This window comes from Spermophilus citellus (assembly GCF_964194105.1).
Source record: "Spermophilus citellus genome assembly, chromosome: 8".
In the NCBI taxonomy this organism is placed as follows: Eukaryota; Metazoa; Chordata; class Mammalia; order Rodentia; family Sciuridae; genus Spermophilus; species Spermophilus citellus.
The window spans coordinates 31,463,128-31,482,409 of NC_138189.1; the positions used below are offsets into that span (position 1 = coordinate 31,463,128).

Consider the following 19,282-nt stretch of genomic DNA (forward strand, 5'->3'; position numbering starts at 1 on the left):
AGTAACTGATAGTGTTAAAAAAAAAAAAGGAGGGGGGGCTGGGATGTAGCTTAGTTGGTGGTATGCTTGCCTTGCATGCACAATTGCATGCACAAGTCCCTGGGTTCAATCCCCAGCACCATCAAAAAATAAAAAATAAAAATAAAAGAACTTATCATTACTACTATAAAGCTAAAAGTAATCTCCCAGAAAATATTAAAATATTAAGAGACATTTGCAAACTTTAATGTATATTACAGTCACCTGAGGAGCCTGTAGATGCATTTCTCCAGGGCTTAATTTCATTGGTTTGAAATATGATGAGAGTGTTCTCTTGCCCAGATATCAAGAGTTATTGAAGGCTTGGGATGTAGGTCAGTGGTAGAGTGCTTGCCTGGCATGCCTGAGACACTAGGTTCAATCCTCAGAACTGCATTAAAGAATTATTGAAGAGGGGCTGGGGCTCAGAGGTAGCACACTTGCCTGGCATGTGTGAGGCACTGGGTTGGTTTCTCAGCACTGCATATAAAAAAATAAAATAAAGGTCTATCAACAACTAAAAAATAAATTTAAAAACTATTGAAGAGAATTCAGGCACTATCCCATAAAAACAGGCTAAAAGTAGATTCTTTCATAGAAAGGACTGGCCTAAAGCAAGAATTAAAGAACAGACAAGGCCCTCATTCTCAAAGAACTAATCTCCAATGGAGACAGACAATTTTAAAGGGGGGAATTCAGGATAGTGAAGTGTTGTTATAAATAACAAAGGAAAGACAGGGTAATCTCCTTGAATAGCTAACATCTGAACTGCCACCTGAATGGCACCACGGAATCAACAAAAGCAAGATCTCAAAGAATTATGAAACCACAGGGCACGGCACTTGCAAAGGCCCTGAAGCAAGATCTAGCTTGGCAAGTTCCAAAAACAGCAATGCTGAAGAGAACAGAAACTAAAAGACACATAGGTGGCCAGATTCCAAAGCACTGAACTAGGCAGAAGGTTACAAAGAAAGAAAGAAAGACAATGCCAAAATATCTAGTACCTGGCAAGTTCTATATGGAGTTTGCTTTTTATTCTGAATTGGAATAGGACACTTTCCACAAGAAGGTGATACAATGAGTTTCAAGGATCTCTTAGGCTATGATAACAGGAATATATAAGCCCAAATGAAAGGAGGGAGACCAGAAGGTTATTCAAGAGGATCAGGTGAGAGATGGTGACAGTGTGGCAAAGTGGTGGCAGCAGAGGTGGGAAGAAGTGAATACATATTGAATGCTACAATATAAGGCAAATCAAGGTGAAAGAATTAAGTCACATAACAAGTAGTAAGCACCTGGAACTAATTATTCAAGGAATAAAAATGAGGGATAGGGATGTGAATCAATGGTAGAGCCCTTGCCTAGTATTCATAAAGCCCTGGGCCCACTCCCCAATACTACAAAGAAAAAAGAGAAAGAATGAAAATAGACATTTACAGGTTTTAGCTAAGTTTATGAGAAATCCATCCCAAGTAGGTTATTAGCAGATTTGGGACACTTCATGGTATTTATCCTTTGAAGCTGAGGTGAAGAGAACATTACCTTCCAGAGGAGGTTATTTTGGTGCCAATGTTGAAAACTAGACTAAATGGGCACAGCCCTCAGATCCAATGTCAATAAACACATTAAGCATGTTGTGTAAAGTAAAATCTTCCAGGACATTCCTACTAAGGTCCTGAACAGTTGATTAGAATTTGGAATACAGTATAACTAAACTTAACCTCAATGAAACCATTAAGCCTTACTTTGTCACACATAATGAAGATTAATTTCTTAAATCTTAAATAGCATCATAGAGATTTGGGAGGTAAACTTTTCTTTTGTTCTTTTTTTTTTTTTTTTTTTTTTTGCGGGGGAGAGGGGGTGGTGAGACAAATTTTTAAAACCACTTTAATAATTAGTTTTTCCAACACAGAAAATATTCCCTGAAAGTTAAGGTCCAAAGTTCAAATCTGCAAAAAATTTTATTACTCAAAAAAAGTACACGTATGTGAAAAAGCAAGTTGCAGAAAAGCATAGATGGTATGATACCATACTTTTCTGGTGACTACTGATCATTCTTTTATGGTACCAGAAATCAAACCCAGGGGCACCTAACTAACCACTGACCCACATCCCCAACCCTTTTTGAAATAGGGCCCCACTACTCCCTAAATTGCTGAGGTTGGCCTCAAACTTGTGATCCTCAGCCTCCCCAGTCACTGGGGTTACAGGCATGCAACACCGCACCTCGCTGATTATTTCTTTTTGCTTATCTGTTTTTATCAATAGTGTCTCCAAGTATAACAAAGCATTTTGTCTAAGCAAAAATATTCAGTCCTAGGTTAGCATACAAGGTCAAAAGCTAAAAAAAAAAGAGAAAACAGTTTTCTTCATTCAACATCCGCATGATTCTAAATCACAGGATGAAAGGTCCAAAGAAGTTCAACATGTTCCACCACAAGGACATACTCTTCAAAGAAGAAACAAACTCCTAAGAGAACTCATCCTGGATTTGATAGGGGGCAATTGATTACGGTTTTGTTGGTCTTTCTTGCTGTTTACCACAGAAACAACTCCACTAGTGAGTTATCTGAGAGGATAATGTTCATTTTTTGGAATCGCGTTAGGACGCGAAGGTGGTTTGGTTTTCTGATGTCTTTATCACCAAGGGAAGCAGGCTGGGAGCAGGCTACATACACTAAAGGAATCTGCGTAAGGAGTCACCTGAAGTGGGAACACAAGCGTTCTGTTATTTTCCCTGGATAGTGAGAACGCCTCCTTAAGTGTCTCAAGACTAAAATACCTGGAAGGTTTTCTGCTTTCCAAGTTGCTGTATGTAACAGTTTGACAAAACAACATAAAAATTGGAAGGTCCTTTCCACAGATGTAGATATTACATGAGTGGAGTTCATCCCACTCGTATGATGCAGAACGAAAAAAATTCTATTAGTAAAACATCCTTGATTTTGCTAACGGGGGCAAGTGAAAACAGCCTGACTCTACGGCCAACAAATGCCATCTTGGCTAAAATCCTAACATGTTAAACAGCTACTCACTCTGGCGAACTTTGGCTTTAAACAGCAACACGGGACTTCACGGTATTCGTTCCAATACTGGGCGCTACCTCTTTACCGTCTGCCCTGGTCCCACTTACTAAACGAATATAAAATGGGAATCCTTAAAATGCGCAACCGAACAGGGGTCAAAAAGCTCTCGCTTCCAGGATGGCAGATTTCCTGTATCCTCAATCACAACAAAGGACGCATCCTGGTGACTTCATCATATCCAGAAAGGGCTGAAGACGGGTAAACGAGATAGTGTGGATTTCAGGGTGGCTGAGTTTTTCCCTTCCAGCTACGACTCTCTGCTTTTTACTCCATTATATGCCTCCACCCGTGTTGACTGTCTGGCCCTAAAAATAAAACCACCCGTGGCTCCCGTTCACTTTCTCGCCCAGCCCCGACTCGGGCTTCCTGCAGAGAAAGCCGAACAGCAAGCGGTCTGCCTGGTTCCTCTCCGGGGCACGCACGCTCGGCAGTAGCGGGCTTCTCCGGTGCTGAACCGCCAGTCTGGCGGCCGGGAAAGCACCGACCCAGAAACAGCCCCTCTGTGCCGCAGCCACCGCAGTCCCCAAGAGCTTGAGGAGTCCCCAGGAAAAACCCGGGTGAGGGGAAGGTGGGCCGGCAAAGGGCGGTGGGAGAGGGGAGACACTCACCCGCCCAGACAACAACCGACGGGGCGGGGAGGGTAGGGGCCGGGACTTAGTCTCGGCAGAAAGACCGCCTGGGGCTTCCGGAACGTTGCGGCTGCTCCGGACGCCGCTGCCGCTGGTGCTCCTGGCTGCCGGCGTCCTCCCCCTCCTCTGTTTGGATTCGATTGACCACGTCACTCTTAGCCACGAGACCCGGATCTGCCGGCTCCCGCGGACGACGGAGCAACAGATTGCAGCGCCTCGAGACCCCAGAAGCCCCGCCCACCGAACATGCGCCCGCCCCGTGCCTGTCCAGGGCGTCGGTGGGAGGCTGTGAGGGCTCGAGCCGCTTCGGGCGCTCACGTCACGCCAAGCGTGGGGGCGCGGAGCGCGGGGATGTGGTTCCGGTCGGGAAGGGTGGGGCTGAGGACTATGAAGGAAGCAGGGTGAGGCCGCACGTCTGTTGATTTATCTCGCGGAGCCCGTTTTCTTTGGTAGACTTTGTCTTCTCGCAAGGCTCTCTTTGCTGAGCTAGAGGCCCTCCGTGACCATAGTCTTTAGAATACCGAGGTAGAGGTAGAAGTAAACACAATTTGGTGTCAGCTGAAACCCGGTACAGCTGTAGAGAGGGTGGTGTATTGGTAACAAGCCCAGGTGAAAATTGGAGCTTGAGGATTAAAGAAGTATGTGACTCCCTTTACCCTCTAGAACACTTTTGTACCAGAAAACCAACGGGGATATTAAAAGGACTATGTGACCCAAGATGAGCTGCTCGTTAGGAGGTGGAGGGGAACGCTCTTGTTAGGCACCAACCCAAGCTTTTGTTGCTTTGGTTTTAGGGAAATGGAATAAGGATGCTGTTTGTGGATTAATAAATTCTTTTTTTCTTTTTCTTTAGCTAGGAGCTGTGAAGCACGCCGGTCATCCCAGGTACTTGTTGAGACTGAGGAGGGAGGATTGCAAATTCGAGACCAGCCTGGGCAATTTCGGAAGACCCTGTCTCTAAAAGGGAAGGGCGGGACTTGGTGGCGCTGGCCTGTAATCCCTACAACTCGGGAGGCTGAAGCAGGAGGATCGCGAGTTCAATGCCAGCCTCAACAGATTAGCGAGGCACTTAGCAACTCAGTGAGACCCTGCCTCTAAATAAAATTTTAAAAAGGGGGGAAGGGGGCGGTTGGGGATGTAACTCAGTGGTAGAGCATTCCTGGGTTCAGTCCCCAGTCTCTCAAATAAAAACTAAATTTTATTTTGTAGACTTAATTGGTGCTTCCTACTTTCCCATTCTAGCCTCAGTTTAATCGCTAAAGGAGGAAAGTTGGCAAAATTTAGGACTATGCTTTTGTTTTCTTAGGTCCCTGAATTGATGAACTTTAATTAACTGTAACCAGTACCGGGCACGGTGGTGCGTGTTTGTCTGTAGTCCCAGCTACTTGGGAGGCTAAGGCACGAAAATTGCTTGAGCCTGGGAGTTTGAGGCCATCTGGGCAACAAGTGTGAGTCCCAAAGATTTTACAGAAGTACCTCTTGCCCTGTCCTATAGGAGAGGTGAAAGCTATAGTTGTCTTTCTTGTTCTGACTTGGTAATCTTTTCACCTACCCAGCTTCTCCCTCAATTTCGTTAATTACTCCTCTACAAGCTGAATCACCTTAAGCAAATTACTATAATCTGCAAGAATTTTTTTGTTTTATTTTGTAATAAAGTAGATATTGAACACAGGTAAAGGTTCCTAGAAAACTAAAGATTTCTGGTAAAACTCCAAGTGTTTCCTTAGTTAATTGTTATTAGGAGTTGGTACAAAATAAGCTTCTTACCGGGTGCTGTGGCGCAGGCCTGTGGTTTGGGAGGCTGAGGCAGGAGGATCCAGAGGTCAAAGCCAGCCTCAGCAATGGCTAGGCCCTTAGCAACTCAGTGAGACCCTGTCTATAAAAAAGAAGTAGTAGTACAAAAGAGCGCTTAGCATGTATGTCAGTGGTTAAGTGCCCCTGAGTTCAATCCCCTGTACCCAAAAAAAGCCCTTCTTGGCCCTTAACTGCAATCCTGACCTCTACTTATTCAAATTCAGACATTTTTGAAGTGGAATCTATTGCCTTTATGAAGTTCATGAGCTGACACTGTAGCAGAAGGTCTCTAATTTGTGGAACTCTGTAAACAAAGTTTTGTGTGCTTGGGTGCATCCATGTGCACATGTGATTGAAAACACAGCTATTTTTAAGAGTGTTGAACAAAATTTAAATGTACTAGAATTTTGTGCTGCACAGAATTCTTTATAAAGTACGCTGCAAGAAAATCAAAAGGGTGGGATTCTGTGACTGGCCACCAGTGATTCTTAGCTCTCAGGATTGAGTCTTCTCTAGTCATTTGTGTCAAGGTTACTTTAACCAAGAGAGTACAACAGGAAGATAATATGGCTTCTGAAGCTGTCATAAAGGCACTTGATAACAGCTTTCTATCTCATTCTTTTGGATAGCTTGCTCTGGGGGAAGCCAGTCATCTTGCCATTCTATTCAAACAGCCCACAAAAACTCTACTTTGGAGAGGAACAAAAGTTTTTAGCAAAATAGGGCACCGACTTGCCAGGCATATGAGTGTACTCTCTTCACAGATCCTGCAACCTTAATTATGCATTTGGATGATTCCATTCCTGCCCAGCGTTTTACCACAATCTCATGAAAGCTAGAAAGGGCAACCTCTGACCCACAGACTCTGTGCTATAGCATCTTGTATGGGGTTTTGCTTTGATCTTTTAAGTTCAATCTTTATAAACTTTAAGCAATGGATGAACTAAAGATTCAATATGTAAAGTAACTTAATGATAATTCCTACCACAGTACCTGAAGCATAAAGATAGAATAAATATTTGTTGATTGGGCTTAGAGAATTAAAAGAAACATCAATTATAAATGGAACAAATCAGTATTTACTGATAAAGAAGTAATATACTATATGAAGGGCTCATAACAAATCAATAAGGTTGATATTAACGCCTTCAAACATGTAGATATAAAATATGAATTGTTGGGCTGGGGATGTGGCTCAAGCGGTAGCGCGCTTGCCTGGCATGCGTGTGGCCCGGGTTCGATCCTCAGCACCACATACAAACAAAGATGTTGTGTCCGCCGAGAACTAAAAAATAAATATTTAAAAATAAAATAAAATAAAATATGAATTGTTAATACACAAAAAGGAAATACAAATGAGTAATATTTGAAAATTTTCAATATCAGTAATTTAAAAATGTAAATTAAAGCAAGGTTTCTTTTTTTGACTACCATATTAAGGAAATAGTTTTAAAAAGGGGTATCTCATGTTAGTCTCTGTTCGCATTGCTGATAGAAATGTAAATTGGCACATATCTTTTTGGAAACCAATTTTTGGCAATATTTCAAGTTCCATAAAAATACATTCATTGATCCAATTTCACTATTAGGAATTTATCCTATTGAAATAATCTTAAAAGAGAATAATATAGCATAAAGATACTAATTTTCATTTATATAATTGGAGAAATACAGAAATAAACGACATGTAAAATGATAATGGGAAGGATAAATGTTACATTGTGTCTTAGGATCTAAAAATCTTGGTGATATATAGTCATAGTTTGGAGAACATATTCCCAAAAACATTTATGAATACATAAAGCATGCATGTTGACAAACTTTTCTTCTTCTAAAGCAAAAATTGACATTACATTGGTCATTCTTGAAGGGAGTAAAAGAGTTCCTTATGACTTTTTTTTTTTTTTTTTTTTTGGTATTGGGAACATTAACCACTGAGCCACATCCCCAGCTCGTTTTTATTTTTTATTTTGAGACAGGGTCTTGCTAAGTTGCTGAGGCTGGCTTTGAACTTGTAATCCTCCTACTTCAGTTTTCTGAGCTGCTTGGCTTACAGGCATGCACCACTGTATCCTATGACTTTTTTAAAAATATTTTTTTAGTTGTTGATGGACCTTTATTTATATGCAGTGCTGAGATCAAACCCAGTGCCTCACACATGCTAGGCAAGTGCTCTACCACTAAGTTACAACCCCAGCCCTCCTGTGACTTTTTGACCTTTTATATGGTTTGAATTTTTTCACATCCATATGTTTTTTTTTTAATAAAAAAGTCATTATTTATTTATTGTACTGGGATTGAACTCAGTACCTCATGCAAGCTAGGCAAGTGTTCTGCCACCAAGCAGAACACTCCCACCTTTTTTTTTTTTTTTTTTTTAATTTTGTTTTGAGATAGGGTCTGGCTAAATTGCCCAGGCTGGTCTTGAACTCGCAAACATCATAAATAACTGGAATTACAGTCATGTACCACCACACTTGTGTTTTTGTTTGTTTGGTTGGTTGGGGTTTTTTTTTTGGGGGGGGGGGCAGGGGTTTGGTTGGTGGGTTTTTTTTTATTTATTTTTTTATTTTAAAAAAATGGTTGTATTAGTCTGGTCAGATTTCCATAGAAGAATATCACAAGGGGCTGGGGGTTCAGTGGTAGAGCACTTGCGTAGCATGTGTGAGGCCCTGGGTTCGATCCTCAGCAGCACATTAAAAAGCTAAATAAACAAACATTGTGTCCATCTACAACTAAGAATATTAAAAAAAAAAAAAAAAACATATATCACAGGGTTGGGGTTGTGGCTCAGTGGTAAATGCTCGCCTAGCATGTGCAAGGCCCTGGGTTTGATCCTCAGCACCACATAAAAATAAATAAATAAAATAAAGGTATTGTGCCCAACTACAACTAAAAAATAAATATTAAAAAAAAATATATCACCGGGAGGCACTAAGCAACTCAGTGAGACCCCGTCTCTAAATAAAATACAAAGTAGGGCTGGGGATGTGGCTCAGTAGTCAAGTGCTCTTGGGTTCAATCCCTGATACCCGGCCCCCCCCCCCCGCCCCCTCCCCCAAATCATAGTATGGGGCTGGGGATGTGGCTCAAGCGGTAGCACGCTTGCCTGGCATGGGTGCGGCCTGGGTTCGATCTCAGCACCACATACAAACAAAGATGTTGTGTCTGCTGAAAACTAAAAAATAAATATTAAAAAAAAATTCTCTCTCTCCCTCTCTCTCTTTAAAAAAGAAAAAAAAAAGAAAAATCACAGTATAGCAGGGGCCTAGATAACTGCACCCACCACCACACATGCACAAGCCCGTATAGATGCAATGCATATTCATAGCAGCTACATAACAATTTTCAGTTCAAGCAATCAAAAGAGACTTCTGGAGTTTCTTGATCACAACTCCAATTTAGGAGAGAGAAGCCAGAGAGCCCATCTTGATCCATTCCAGATCCAACTGACTACAGCTAGAGGGGAATATGTTTGAGCAAACTTGGAGAAGGAAGGACTGGCAAGCTCATTTGAAGCAGTGGAAGGGTAAAAAAAAAAAAAAAAGAGGTATCTAGCACAGTTATCTGCAATCATGTTTTTTTGTTTGTTTTATATCTTTTGGGGTGTTGGGGATTGAACTCAGAATCTGTGCACGTTCATCAAGTGCTGTGCCGCTGAGCTATATCCCCATCCCTGTAACTAATATTTTGATGGTAACATCAAAATTTTGAACCAGACCCATTGTAAAAAGAAGGCATGTTTCATTTCCTACTCTAATCTTCCATTTAAAAAAAATTTTTTTTTAGTTGTAGATGGGCACAATACCTTTATTTATTTTTATGTGGTGCTGAGGATTGAACCCAGTGCTTCACACATGCTAGGCAAGTGCTCTATCACTGAGCTACAATTCCAGCCCCACAATCTTCCATTTTAAGGACAAAGAGACATGGGATGGGGTTGTGACTCAGCAGTAGAGTGCTTGCCTAGTGTGAGGCCCTGGGTTCAATCCTCAGCACCACATAAAAGTAAATAAATATATTGTGTCCAACTACAACTAAAAAAATAAATATTAAAAAAATAAGGACAAAGAGAGAAAGGTTCATTTGGAATAAGTGTAGTTTTACTTAATGATTATGTATGTATATACCCATGTAATTACTATCCGTAACAAGAAATAAAACATTTCCAAAGGACACTTTTATTCCCCTTCAATAATTGGAAAAATGCCTTTTGGCTGGGAATGTAGTTCATCCGTACAGCCCTTGCCATGTGCTGGATCCCCAGGATCACAACACACACACACACAGGAACACTAGCTTCTCTATAGTTTACCTATAATATCAAAGCTTTGTAGGTAGTAAGGAACCAAGGTAGATTCCTGCTTGTCCTCATGGATTTCCATTTGTTCTTGTTCTCCATTCATGTCTGTCTTTTCTTTCCAGCTGTCTGCCACACTAACATCAGGCCCCAAACCAGATATTTAAACAAAACCATACATAAACTATTTAACTAGCTCCAATAATTGTGTAATGTCAAATTTCTATAATAAAACCTATCTCATTCATAGTGCTACTGTTTCTTTGATCAAATCCTAACTACAGCATTACAAATTTTATAATCCTTTAAAACTCTTCCTACCAATAAATGTTCAAGGATATTATTAATGGAGAATCAATGCAGTGTTCATCCCTAGTTCAAAACTGTTTGGAAGTTATTTCATCTAGTCATCTGTTAGTGTGTTCTTGTTTTTTGCAATATTCAGCTCAAGATTATTATTTAGATTTTCCCTATGTTCAGTTTGGGTATATGAGATAAACACAAGACCGGATGAAATAACTGGATGAAACTTTCAGGTCTATTGAATATAGTAATTCAATGTATAATACTGGTTAGACTTGCTAATGAGCACTTTAAAGTGATAGAATTGATTTAAGTGATACAAATTTTAAGTGATACAAATTAAAATACAGTTAAGGGACTGGGGTTTTGGCTCAGCAGTAGAGCGCTCACCTAGCACATCTGAGGCCTTGGGTTCGATCTTCAGCACCATATTAAAATAAAGGTGTTGTGTCCAATTACAACTAAAAAATAAATATTAAAAAAAATACACAGGCTGGGGATGTGGCTCAAGGGGTAGTGCGCTTGCCTGGGATGCATGCGGCCCGGGTTCGATTCTTAGCACCACATACAAAGATGTTGTGTCTGCCCAAAACTAAAAATAAATAAATAAATATTTTTAAAAAAATACAGTTAAGGGCCGGGGTTGTGGCTCAGTGGTAGATTGCTTGCCTAGCATACGAGAGGTACTGGATTCGGTCCCTGGAACCACATAAAAAAAAATAATAAAGGTATTATGTCCATCTACAACAACAAAAAAAAAGTTTAGAATTTATGATCACACAGGGCAGGGGATGGTGCTGGGGATCAAACCAGGTTTTTGCACATGCTAATACTTAACTCTTCCACTGAGATAACCCCTCACCCGCTAGAATGTATTTTTTTTTTTAAATCTATACTATGTAGGAGTCTCCCTTACTTGAATGTATTATTGGTATACATATAATGTTAGAATGGAAATCTTTCCCCATCAAGTAAATTTGTGTGTGTGTGTGTGTGTGTGTGTGTGTGTGTGTGTGAGAGAGAGAGAGAGAGAGAGAGAGAGAGAGACAGACACTAGAGATTGAACCCAGGGGCTCTATCCCCCACCCTTTTCAAATAATTTTTTACTTTGAGACAGGGTCTCACTGAGTTGCCCAGCTAGACTCAAACTTGTGATCCTCCCACTTCAGCTTCTCAAGTAGGTAAGATAATAGGCATAAGCCACCAAAACTTTTCTGCCTATCAGGTAAAGTTTTAAAAGGAATAATATATTCATCTACTCTTTGATCACTTCTAGTTGGAAATACAAAATGAGAACCTTCAGAATTACTTATGCTAGGCCTTGCCTACTGCTGTTTCTCTTCTGGGATCCTGATTTCAACCGTTTGTTCAAAGACATTAGGATATTGTTCTGATTCACTGAAAATAGTTCAGTATCAAGAGTCATGGCTCAGTATGCAACCACTGTAACTCCATAGCATGTACAACCACAAAAATGTAAAGTTATACTCCAAGTATCTATGATATGTCAAAATACATTCTACTGTCATGTGTAACTAAAAAGAACAAATTTTTTTTTAAAAAAAGGTCATGGTTCAGTATGGAAAGCAGCTACACTGTACCTAGTATATGGTAAAATTTCTCATGAAAGAATATAAAGGCAGGCACAGTAGTTTAACTTGTAAACCCAGCTACTTGGGATGCTGAGGCAGGAGGATCACTTTTCATTTGAGCCTAGGATTTTAGGCCCAGCATGAGCAACACAGACCTATCTGAAAAAGAAGAAGAGAACAAGTTGGACCCAGAAGCTGAATTATAAGTTTGTCCCTAGCAATAACAGAAGAATCAGTAATTCTCACTAAAGGAACCCCATGCAATGCCTGAAGGTGATTGGAATCAACAAGTTGATGCCCTAGTTTGAACTCTTAAAATGGCAACCTAAGTCTATGAAATAGGTTGACATAAAAGAACTCAATCTATGCAATTGGCCAGATCACCACATCTACCAGTGGCAGTCACAGAAGCTCAAACCATTAATAATAATATTTATTTATTTATTTATTTTGGCTACCAGGGATTGAACCCAGGAGCATCTAACCACTGAGCCACATCCCCAAACCTTTTTCAATTTTTTTTTTTTTTTGAGACAAGGTCTTGCTAAGCTGCTTAGGACCTTGCTAAACTGCTGAGACTAGCTTTGAACTTGAAATTTTTCTTCCTTAGCCTCCCAAACCTCTGGGATTACAAGCATGCATGACCTCACCTGATAATAATAATTATTCTATTTGCCAATAGAAAATACAATGTTTGTGATTAGACTTTGGAATTATTCCCAGAAGGAAAAGTCCAACCCATAGCTGGCAAGTACATTATATTGGCCTGTTGTTACTTCACATATACTTAAGTGGATACTGACAGAACTTGATACTGAAGGAGTTAAGGATGCACCATCCCCAAATATGTCAAATTATTATATTGATTATTTCAAGCTGAAGTCACTTTAGGAACTGTAACTGCAGAAAAGGGCATTTGGATGCTAAAACTGGTGGTATATACCTATAGTCCCGCTACTCAGGAACCTGAGATGGCTTGAGAGAAGGAGTTGAGGCCAGCCAAGGCAACATAAGACAGACCTGTCTCAAAAAAGCAAGCCATTTGACTGTCTCTTCCTATGTGCAAAAAGCCACAAATATTCCTTTATGAGGGGTATTCTCCCCCACACAAAGGCAGGAAAATAGCCATTATCACCAGACACTGACAATTGAGACGGTAATGAACCTGAATTAACAAACTCACTGAAGTAACCTTTATCTTCCACAATCTTTATTTTCCTCATATATGTCTTAGTGATTTCCCTAGGATTTTTTACTAGTCCAGAGATCCCTTTGTCCTGTCATTCACATTTTGTTGTTTTTTTGTGTAACCATGGTAATAACTGCACCATTTTGTTTGTCACCTTATTCAAGATCAGTTTTACCTTGCAAAGTCTTTTTAATTTTAAGAAACAGCTTTATTGAAGAAAAAGCAGGGCTGGGGCTGGGGCTCATTGGTAGAGCGCCCGCCTCGCATGTGTGAGGCATTGGGTTTAATCCTCAGCACCACATAAAAATAAAGATTTTTTAAAAATCTGAAATTTATCTGGAAACATAAGAGACCCAGAATAGCCCAAGCAATCCTTAGCAAGAAGAGTGAAGCTGGTAACATTACTATTCTAGACCTTAAACAATACTACACAGAGCAGTAGTAACAAAAACAGCATGGTATTGGCACCAAAATAGACCTGTAGACCAATGGTACAAAATGGACGATACAGAGACAAACCCACATAATTACAGTTATCTCAGATTAGACAAAGGCACCAAAAACATATATTGAAGAAAAGATAGCCTCTTCAACAAATGGTGCTGGGAAAGCTGGAAATCCACATGTAAATGGATGAAATTAAACCTCTATCTCTCAAGCTGGGAATATAGCTCAGTTGGTAGAGTGCTTTTCTTGCAGGCACAAAGCCTGCAAGTTCAATCCCCAGTGCCACACATACACACACACACACACACACAAAAAAAAACCCTCTATCTTTCACCATTCACAAAACTCAAAGTGGATTAAGGATCTAGGAATTAAACCAGAGACCTTGCACCTAATGGAAGAAAAAGTAGGCCCAAATCTCTATCATATTGGATTAGGCCCCAACTTCCTTAATAAGACTCCTATAGAGCTGGGGATGTGGCTCAAGCGGTAGCGCGCTCGCCTGGCATGCGCGAGGCCTGGGTTCGATCCTCAGCACCACATACAAACAAAAATAAATATTAAAATTCTCTCTCTCTCTCTCTCTCCTCTCTCTCTCAAAAAAAATAAGACTCCTATAGCCCAAGAAATAAAACCAAGAATCAATAAATGGGATGAATTCAAACTAAAAAGCTTCTTATCAGTAAAAGAAACAATCATTGAGGTGAATAGCCTCCAGAACGGGAGCAAATCTTTACCACAAGCACATCAGATAGAGCAGTAATCTCTAGGACATACAAAGCACTCAAAAACCTTAACACCAAAACAACAAATAGCCTGATCAATAAATGGGCCAAGGAACTGAATAGACACTTCTCAGAAGAGGATATACAATCAGTCAACAACATATGTGAAAAAATGTGCAACATCTCTAGCAATCAGAGAAATGCAAATCAAAACTATTCTAAGATTTCATCTCACTCCAGAATGGCAGCTATCAAGAATACAAACTACAATAAGTGTCGGAGAGGATGTGGGAGAATATGCTCATACATTGCTGGTGGGACTGCAAATTGGTGCAGCCAATCTGGAAAGCAGTATGGAGATTCCTTGGAAAACTTGGAATGGAACCACCATTTGACCCAGCTATCCCACTTCTCGGTTTATACCCAAAGGACTTAAAAACAGCATACTACAGGGACACAGCCACATCAATGTTTGTAGCAGCACAATTCACAATAACTAACCAACCTAGATGCCCTTCAGTAGATGAATGGATAGGGAAACTTTGGCATATATACACAATGGAATATTACTCAGCATTAAAAGAGAATAAAATCATGGCATTTGCAGGTAAATGGATGGAGTTGGAGAATATAATGCTAAGTGAAGTAAGCCAATCCCCAAAAAACAAAGGCTGAATGTTTTCTTTGATATGAGGATGCTTACTTATAATGGTGATGGGGTGGGGAGGAGCATGGGAGGAATGGAGGAACTTTATATAGGGCAAAGGGGAGGGAAGGGAAGGGAGGGGGCATGGAGGTAGGAAAGATGATGGAATGAGTTAGACATCATTACCCTAAGTACATGTATGAAGACCCGAATGGTGTGAAAATACTTTGTGTACAACCAGTGACTTGAAAAATTGTGCTTATCTATATATGTAATATGAAATGAATTACATTCTGCCGTCATATATAACAAATTAGAAAAAAATAATTTAAAAAACAGTTTTATTGTGATATAATTCATGTTCCATACACTTCACACATTTCATTGTTTTTACTTTTCTTTTCCATACTTTTTTGGTGCATTATATTTGTACATAACAATGGGATTTATTGTTACATATTCAAACATGCACATAATAAATCATTGTTTTTAGTTTTGCTCAGTGTTGTAACTTCTAAAATAAAACTGCCATTAATTAATTAATTTGCAATACCGGGGATTGAACTCAGAGGTGCTTTACTACTGAGCTACATCTCAAGCTCTTTTTATTTTTAAAAACATTTATTTTTTAGTTGTAGTTGGACACAATAACTTTATTTCACTTATTTATTTTTATGTGGTGCTGAGGATCTAACCCAGGGTCTCACATGTGCGAGCCACAACCTCAGCCCTTATTTTTTATTTTGAGACAGGGTTTTGTTAGGTTGTGCTGAGGCTGACCTAGAACTTGGATCCTTCTGCCTCAGCCTCCTGAGGCCCTGGGATTATAGGCATGCACCACCATATCCAGAAAAAAAAAAAAAAAAAACACTTTAAATGGTTAAGATATTAACTACTAGTGTCAAGTATTCCAAGAAATGGGGACAAAGATTTAAAAAATTGGTGCTTGAACCCCCTAATCAGTAATATTTCTTTAGTTTTTCAGAACTGGATCACCTGGTGGTCTTCAAATGACATCAAAATGTGGGCCACAAACTTTCTAATCTTGTTCTCTAATCAAAAGAAAAATAGGAGCTGGGGTTGTAGCTCAGTGGTAGAGCGCTTGCCACTGGGTTTGATTCTTAGCATCACAAAGGTCCATCAACAGCTAATATATATAGGAAGAAGATATATAGATAGATAACACAACTATATATATATATACATATATATATATGAACAAGAATGTTTAACTTAAATGAAAAATGATATAGTTTTCTAAAGAATTACAGAACTGCCTCAGGAGCTAAAGATCATTTGTAATCACAGGAATATCCAACTAAGAGAAAGAAAAACACCCTCTGAAGATACACAACTCAGAACCCAGCTTTCCTGTCCCATACCTTTTCTTCCCTCCTCATAAAAATCTTTTCACCACTTGAATTCTTTGAAATGGCCATTAGAACAAGGTTTTGGCCATTTTTCCTTCCTACTAACTCATTTCTGAAATGTTGGCTGTTATGTAACCCGCAGAACTGAGCCTTGATAGATAATGATTAAAACGCATAAAAACAGGGTGCAGTGGTGCATACCTGTAATCCCAGCTAGTTAGTAGGCTCAGGTAGGAGGATTGCAAATGAGGCCAGAAAATTTAGTGAGACCCTATCCCTCTCTCCCTCCCTGCTTGCAAAAAAAAAAAAAAAAAAAAAGCGTAAAAAAATCTTGTTTTGGCCATTTCTTCAGATTTCACTGTTTTGTGGAAATCTTCATGTATATTTAAAATTAAATTTGCTTTCTTCTTATTAGTCTGCCTTGTGTTAATTTGGTTCCTAGATCCAGCCAAAGAGCCCACATAAGTATTAAACTGTAGACTAGGTGTGGTGGTGTACTGCCTAGAATTCCAAAGACAGAGGCAGAAGGATCACAAATTCCTATACAGCCTCAGCAACTTAGTGAGACCCTGTCTCCAAAATAAAATTAAATAAAGAAGGGCTAGAGATATAGCTTAGTGGTACAGCACCCTGGTTTCAATCCCCTGTACTCTGCTCTCCCACCCCATACACAAAAGGGAGAGAGAGAGGCATTAAAGGGTGGGGGATTTGAGGGACTCTTCTTTCTGTATAATACATATTAGAGTTTGGCTTTGCATACCTAGTGACTAAAGCAAATACTATTAAAAAACTGCAACTAAAATACTGGTCATCTAAATTACATTTCCTTAAATAAAGACATTAATTTCTCTGCCCACGTGGTACAACAAGGGGGAAAATTCACATTCAATGAACTAGACATCTCCCTCAAATTAGTGGATTAACAAATTAAGCCAAACAATATGCAGGGTGCCAGGTACAGTGGTGAATGCCTGTAATACCAGGATGAGGCAAGAAGATTGAAAATTTCAGGCTAACCTTGACAGTTTAGCAAGACCCTGTCAAAATAAAAAATTAAAAATGTATGGGTGTTGCAGAGAAGAACTGCTTGTGGAACTGAAGCAGACATGGGGGTCCAAAAGCCACTGGCTTGGGCTGGGGTTATGGCTCAGTGGTAGAGTGCTTGCCTCATACGTTCAAGTCCCTGTGTTTGATCCTCAGCACCACATATAAATAAATAAAGTTATTTAAAAAAATAATAATACATAAAAAAGCCACTGATTCTTGCAATTTGGCAAGAAGTATTTTTCAAATAAATTGCAGATAACAAGCAGGAAAGTAACAGTTCCACATTATGCTTTGAATATAGCCCTTGCTGCTCTGCCACTGCAATTTATTTCTTAAATGGACATGTTTCTTTTTCTTCCTCTTCCTCTTCCTTTCTCCCTGCTCCTCTCTAATCCCCCCCCCACCTTAATCTCAGGGGAAACAGGAGTTGGAGATGATGGAACATATAAGAGGTGGAGCCCAGTGGGAGATCTCAATCACAGGACGTGCCCTTGAAGGGGGTAGTGAGATTTCAGCTCCTTCCACTTTTTTTGTTCCCAGTCATGAGGTAAATTGTCTTTCTCCACCACATGCTCCTATAATAATATACTGCCTTATCACAAGCTCAAAAGCAATGGAACTAAAAACCATGGACGGAAACCTCCAAAACTAGGAACAAACAAACGAACAGAAACAATAAAAACACCCTTTTCTTTCTTTTTCCCCCTAGTACTTGGACTGAACTCAAGACCTTGCACATGATAGGCAAGTGCTCTACCTCTGAGCAACATTCTTAGCTTTATCCTTTCCTCTTTTCAAGTTGATTATCCCAGGTACTTTGTTGTAATAATGTAAGCTGACTAACATATTAGATGAACCCAATTTAACTACAATTATTAGTATGTGCATAGAGATTAATCTTAAAATATTCTAAAAGAAGCCAGGCATAGTGATGAACACCCATAATCCCAACAGGAAGACTGAGACAGAAGGACCATTAGCTCAAGACCAGCCTTCCAATTGCTTAGCAAGACCCTCAGAAAGTAAGATGCTATTTCAAAATAAAATTTTAAAAAGGGCTGTGAATGTGACTCAGTGATAGGGTACCCATGGGTTTAATCCCCAGTATCCTCCCTCATACACACACACACACACATTAAAAAAAAGATGTAATATTACCTAATATAGGAGAAAATTGAGAAAAATTAATAAGCAGAATATCTTAACTCCAGAATCTCACTACTTAAGAGTGGGGTCAAAACTGGCTTCTCCAATCCCAATTCCAACAAGTCTCAAAACATAGCAGTTTATCCGAAATTACAATACTTAACCACATGGAAGGCTGGCAGGAGGATTGCTGGAGCCCAGGAGTTCAAGGTTGGCCTGGACAACATAGTAAGATCCTAAGTCCAAAAATACACAAAACCTTTATTTGGTGTGATATCAGGGTTCGGTTTGTGAAGAGTATGGTCAGATTCCAACAAATGATGTTATGATCATTAAATACAATCTGATGTGCTTCCCTAATGCCAAGCTAAGGACATCATAGTTAATAATAAAATGAGACTGTGAGAAAATCCAAGGAGAGGGCTGGGGATGTGGCTCAATCAGTGGCGTGCTTGCCTGGCGTGCGTGTGGCCAGGGTTCGACCCTCAGCACCACATGCAAACAAGGATGTTGTGTCCGCGGAAAACTGGAAAATGGGTATTAAAATTCTCTCTCTCTCTCTCTCTCTCTCTCTTTAAGAAAAATTTATAAAAAAAAAAGAAAGAAAATCCAAGGAGAGGTGTTCATGGATAAATTGTTATATTTTATTAAATAGTTTTGGTGGTGATTGTTGTTTGCAGTGCTGAGATCAAATAGAGCCTAGGCTAGGCGAGCACTTTGACTCTAAGCTATACCCCCAGCCCTTTGTGAAGTATTTTATAACATCCAGCATAAATTGAAATTGGAAAGAAGTTTGAAACTGCCAGGTGTGGTGGCACATGCCTGTAATCCCAGCAGCTTGGGAGTCTGAGGCAGGAGGACTGCAAGTTCAAAGCCAGCTTTAGCAACTTAGTGTAGGCCATAAGCAACTTAGCAAGACTCTGTCTCTAAATAAGATATAAAAAAGGGCTGGGTGTATGGTTCAGCAGTTAAGTATCCTGGGGTTCA

General features: G+C 39.8%; 1 protein-coding gene and 1 long non-coding RNA gene across 3 annotated transcripts in view; one reads left to right on the top strand and one right to left on the bottom strand.

Moving 5' to 3' along the window:
* SMIM14 (small integral membrane protein 14) overlaps positions 1-3,852 on the bottom strand; it is a 75,663-nt gene extending 71,811 nt beyond the window's left edge. The window contains exons 1-2 of one of the 2 annotated variants that reach the window (XM_081302956.1): positions 3,716-3,850; positions 463-498 (exon numbers count right to left, since the gene is read on the bottom strand). In XM_081302956.1, coding sequence (XP_081159082.1) covers positions 463-469 — 7 coding nt within the window. In that variant the 5' untranslated portion in view covers positions 470-498; positions 3,716-3,850. Of the gene's footprint in view, positions 1-462; positions 499-3,715 lie in introns of both variants that reach the window. The other variant, XM_081302958.1, reaches the window with a different exon arrangement.
* A 266-nt stretch (positions 3,853-4,118) lies between these two features.
* Positions 4,119-11,690, top strand: LOC308654055. Its single transcript, XR_014023164.1, has 4 exons — positions 4,119-4,137; positions 4,590-4,621; positions 11,251-11,314; positions 11,410-11,690. It is a non-coding gene; the product is annotated as an uncharacterized lncRNA (long non-coding RNA).
* The last annotated feature ends 7,592 nt before the right edge of the window (positions 11,691-19,282 follow it).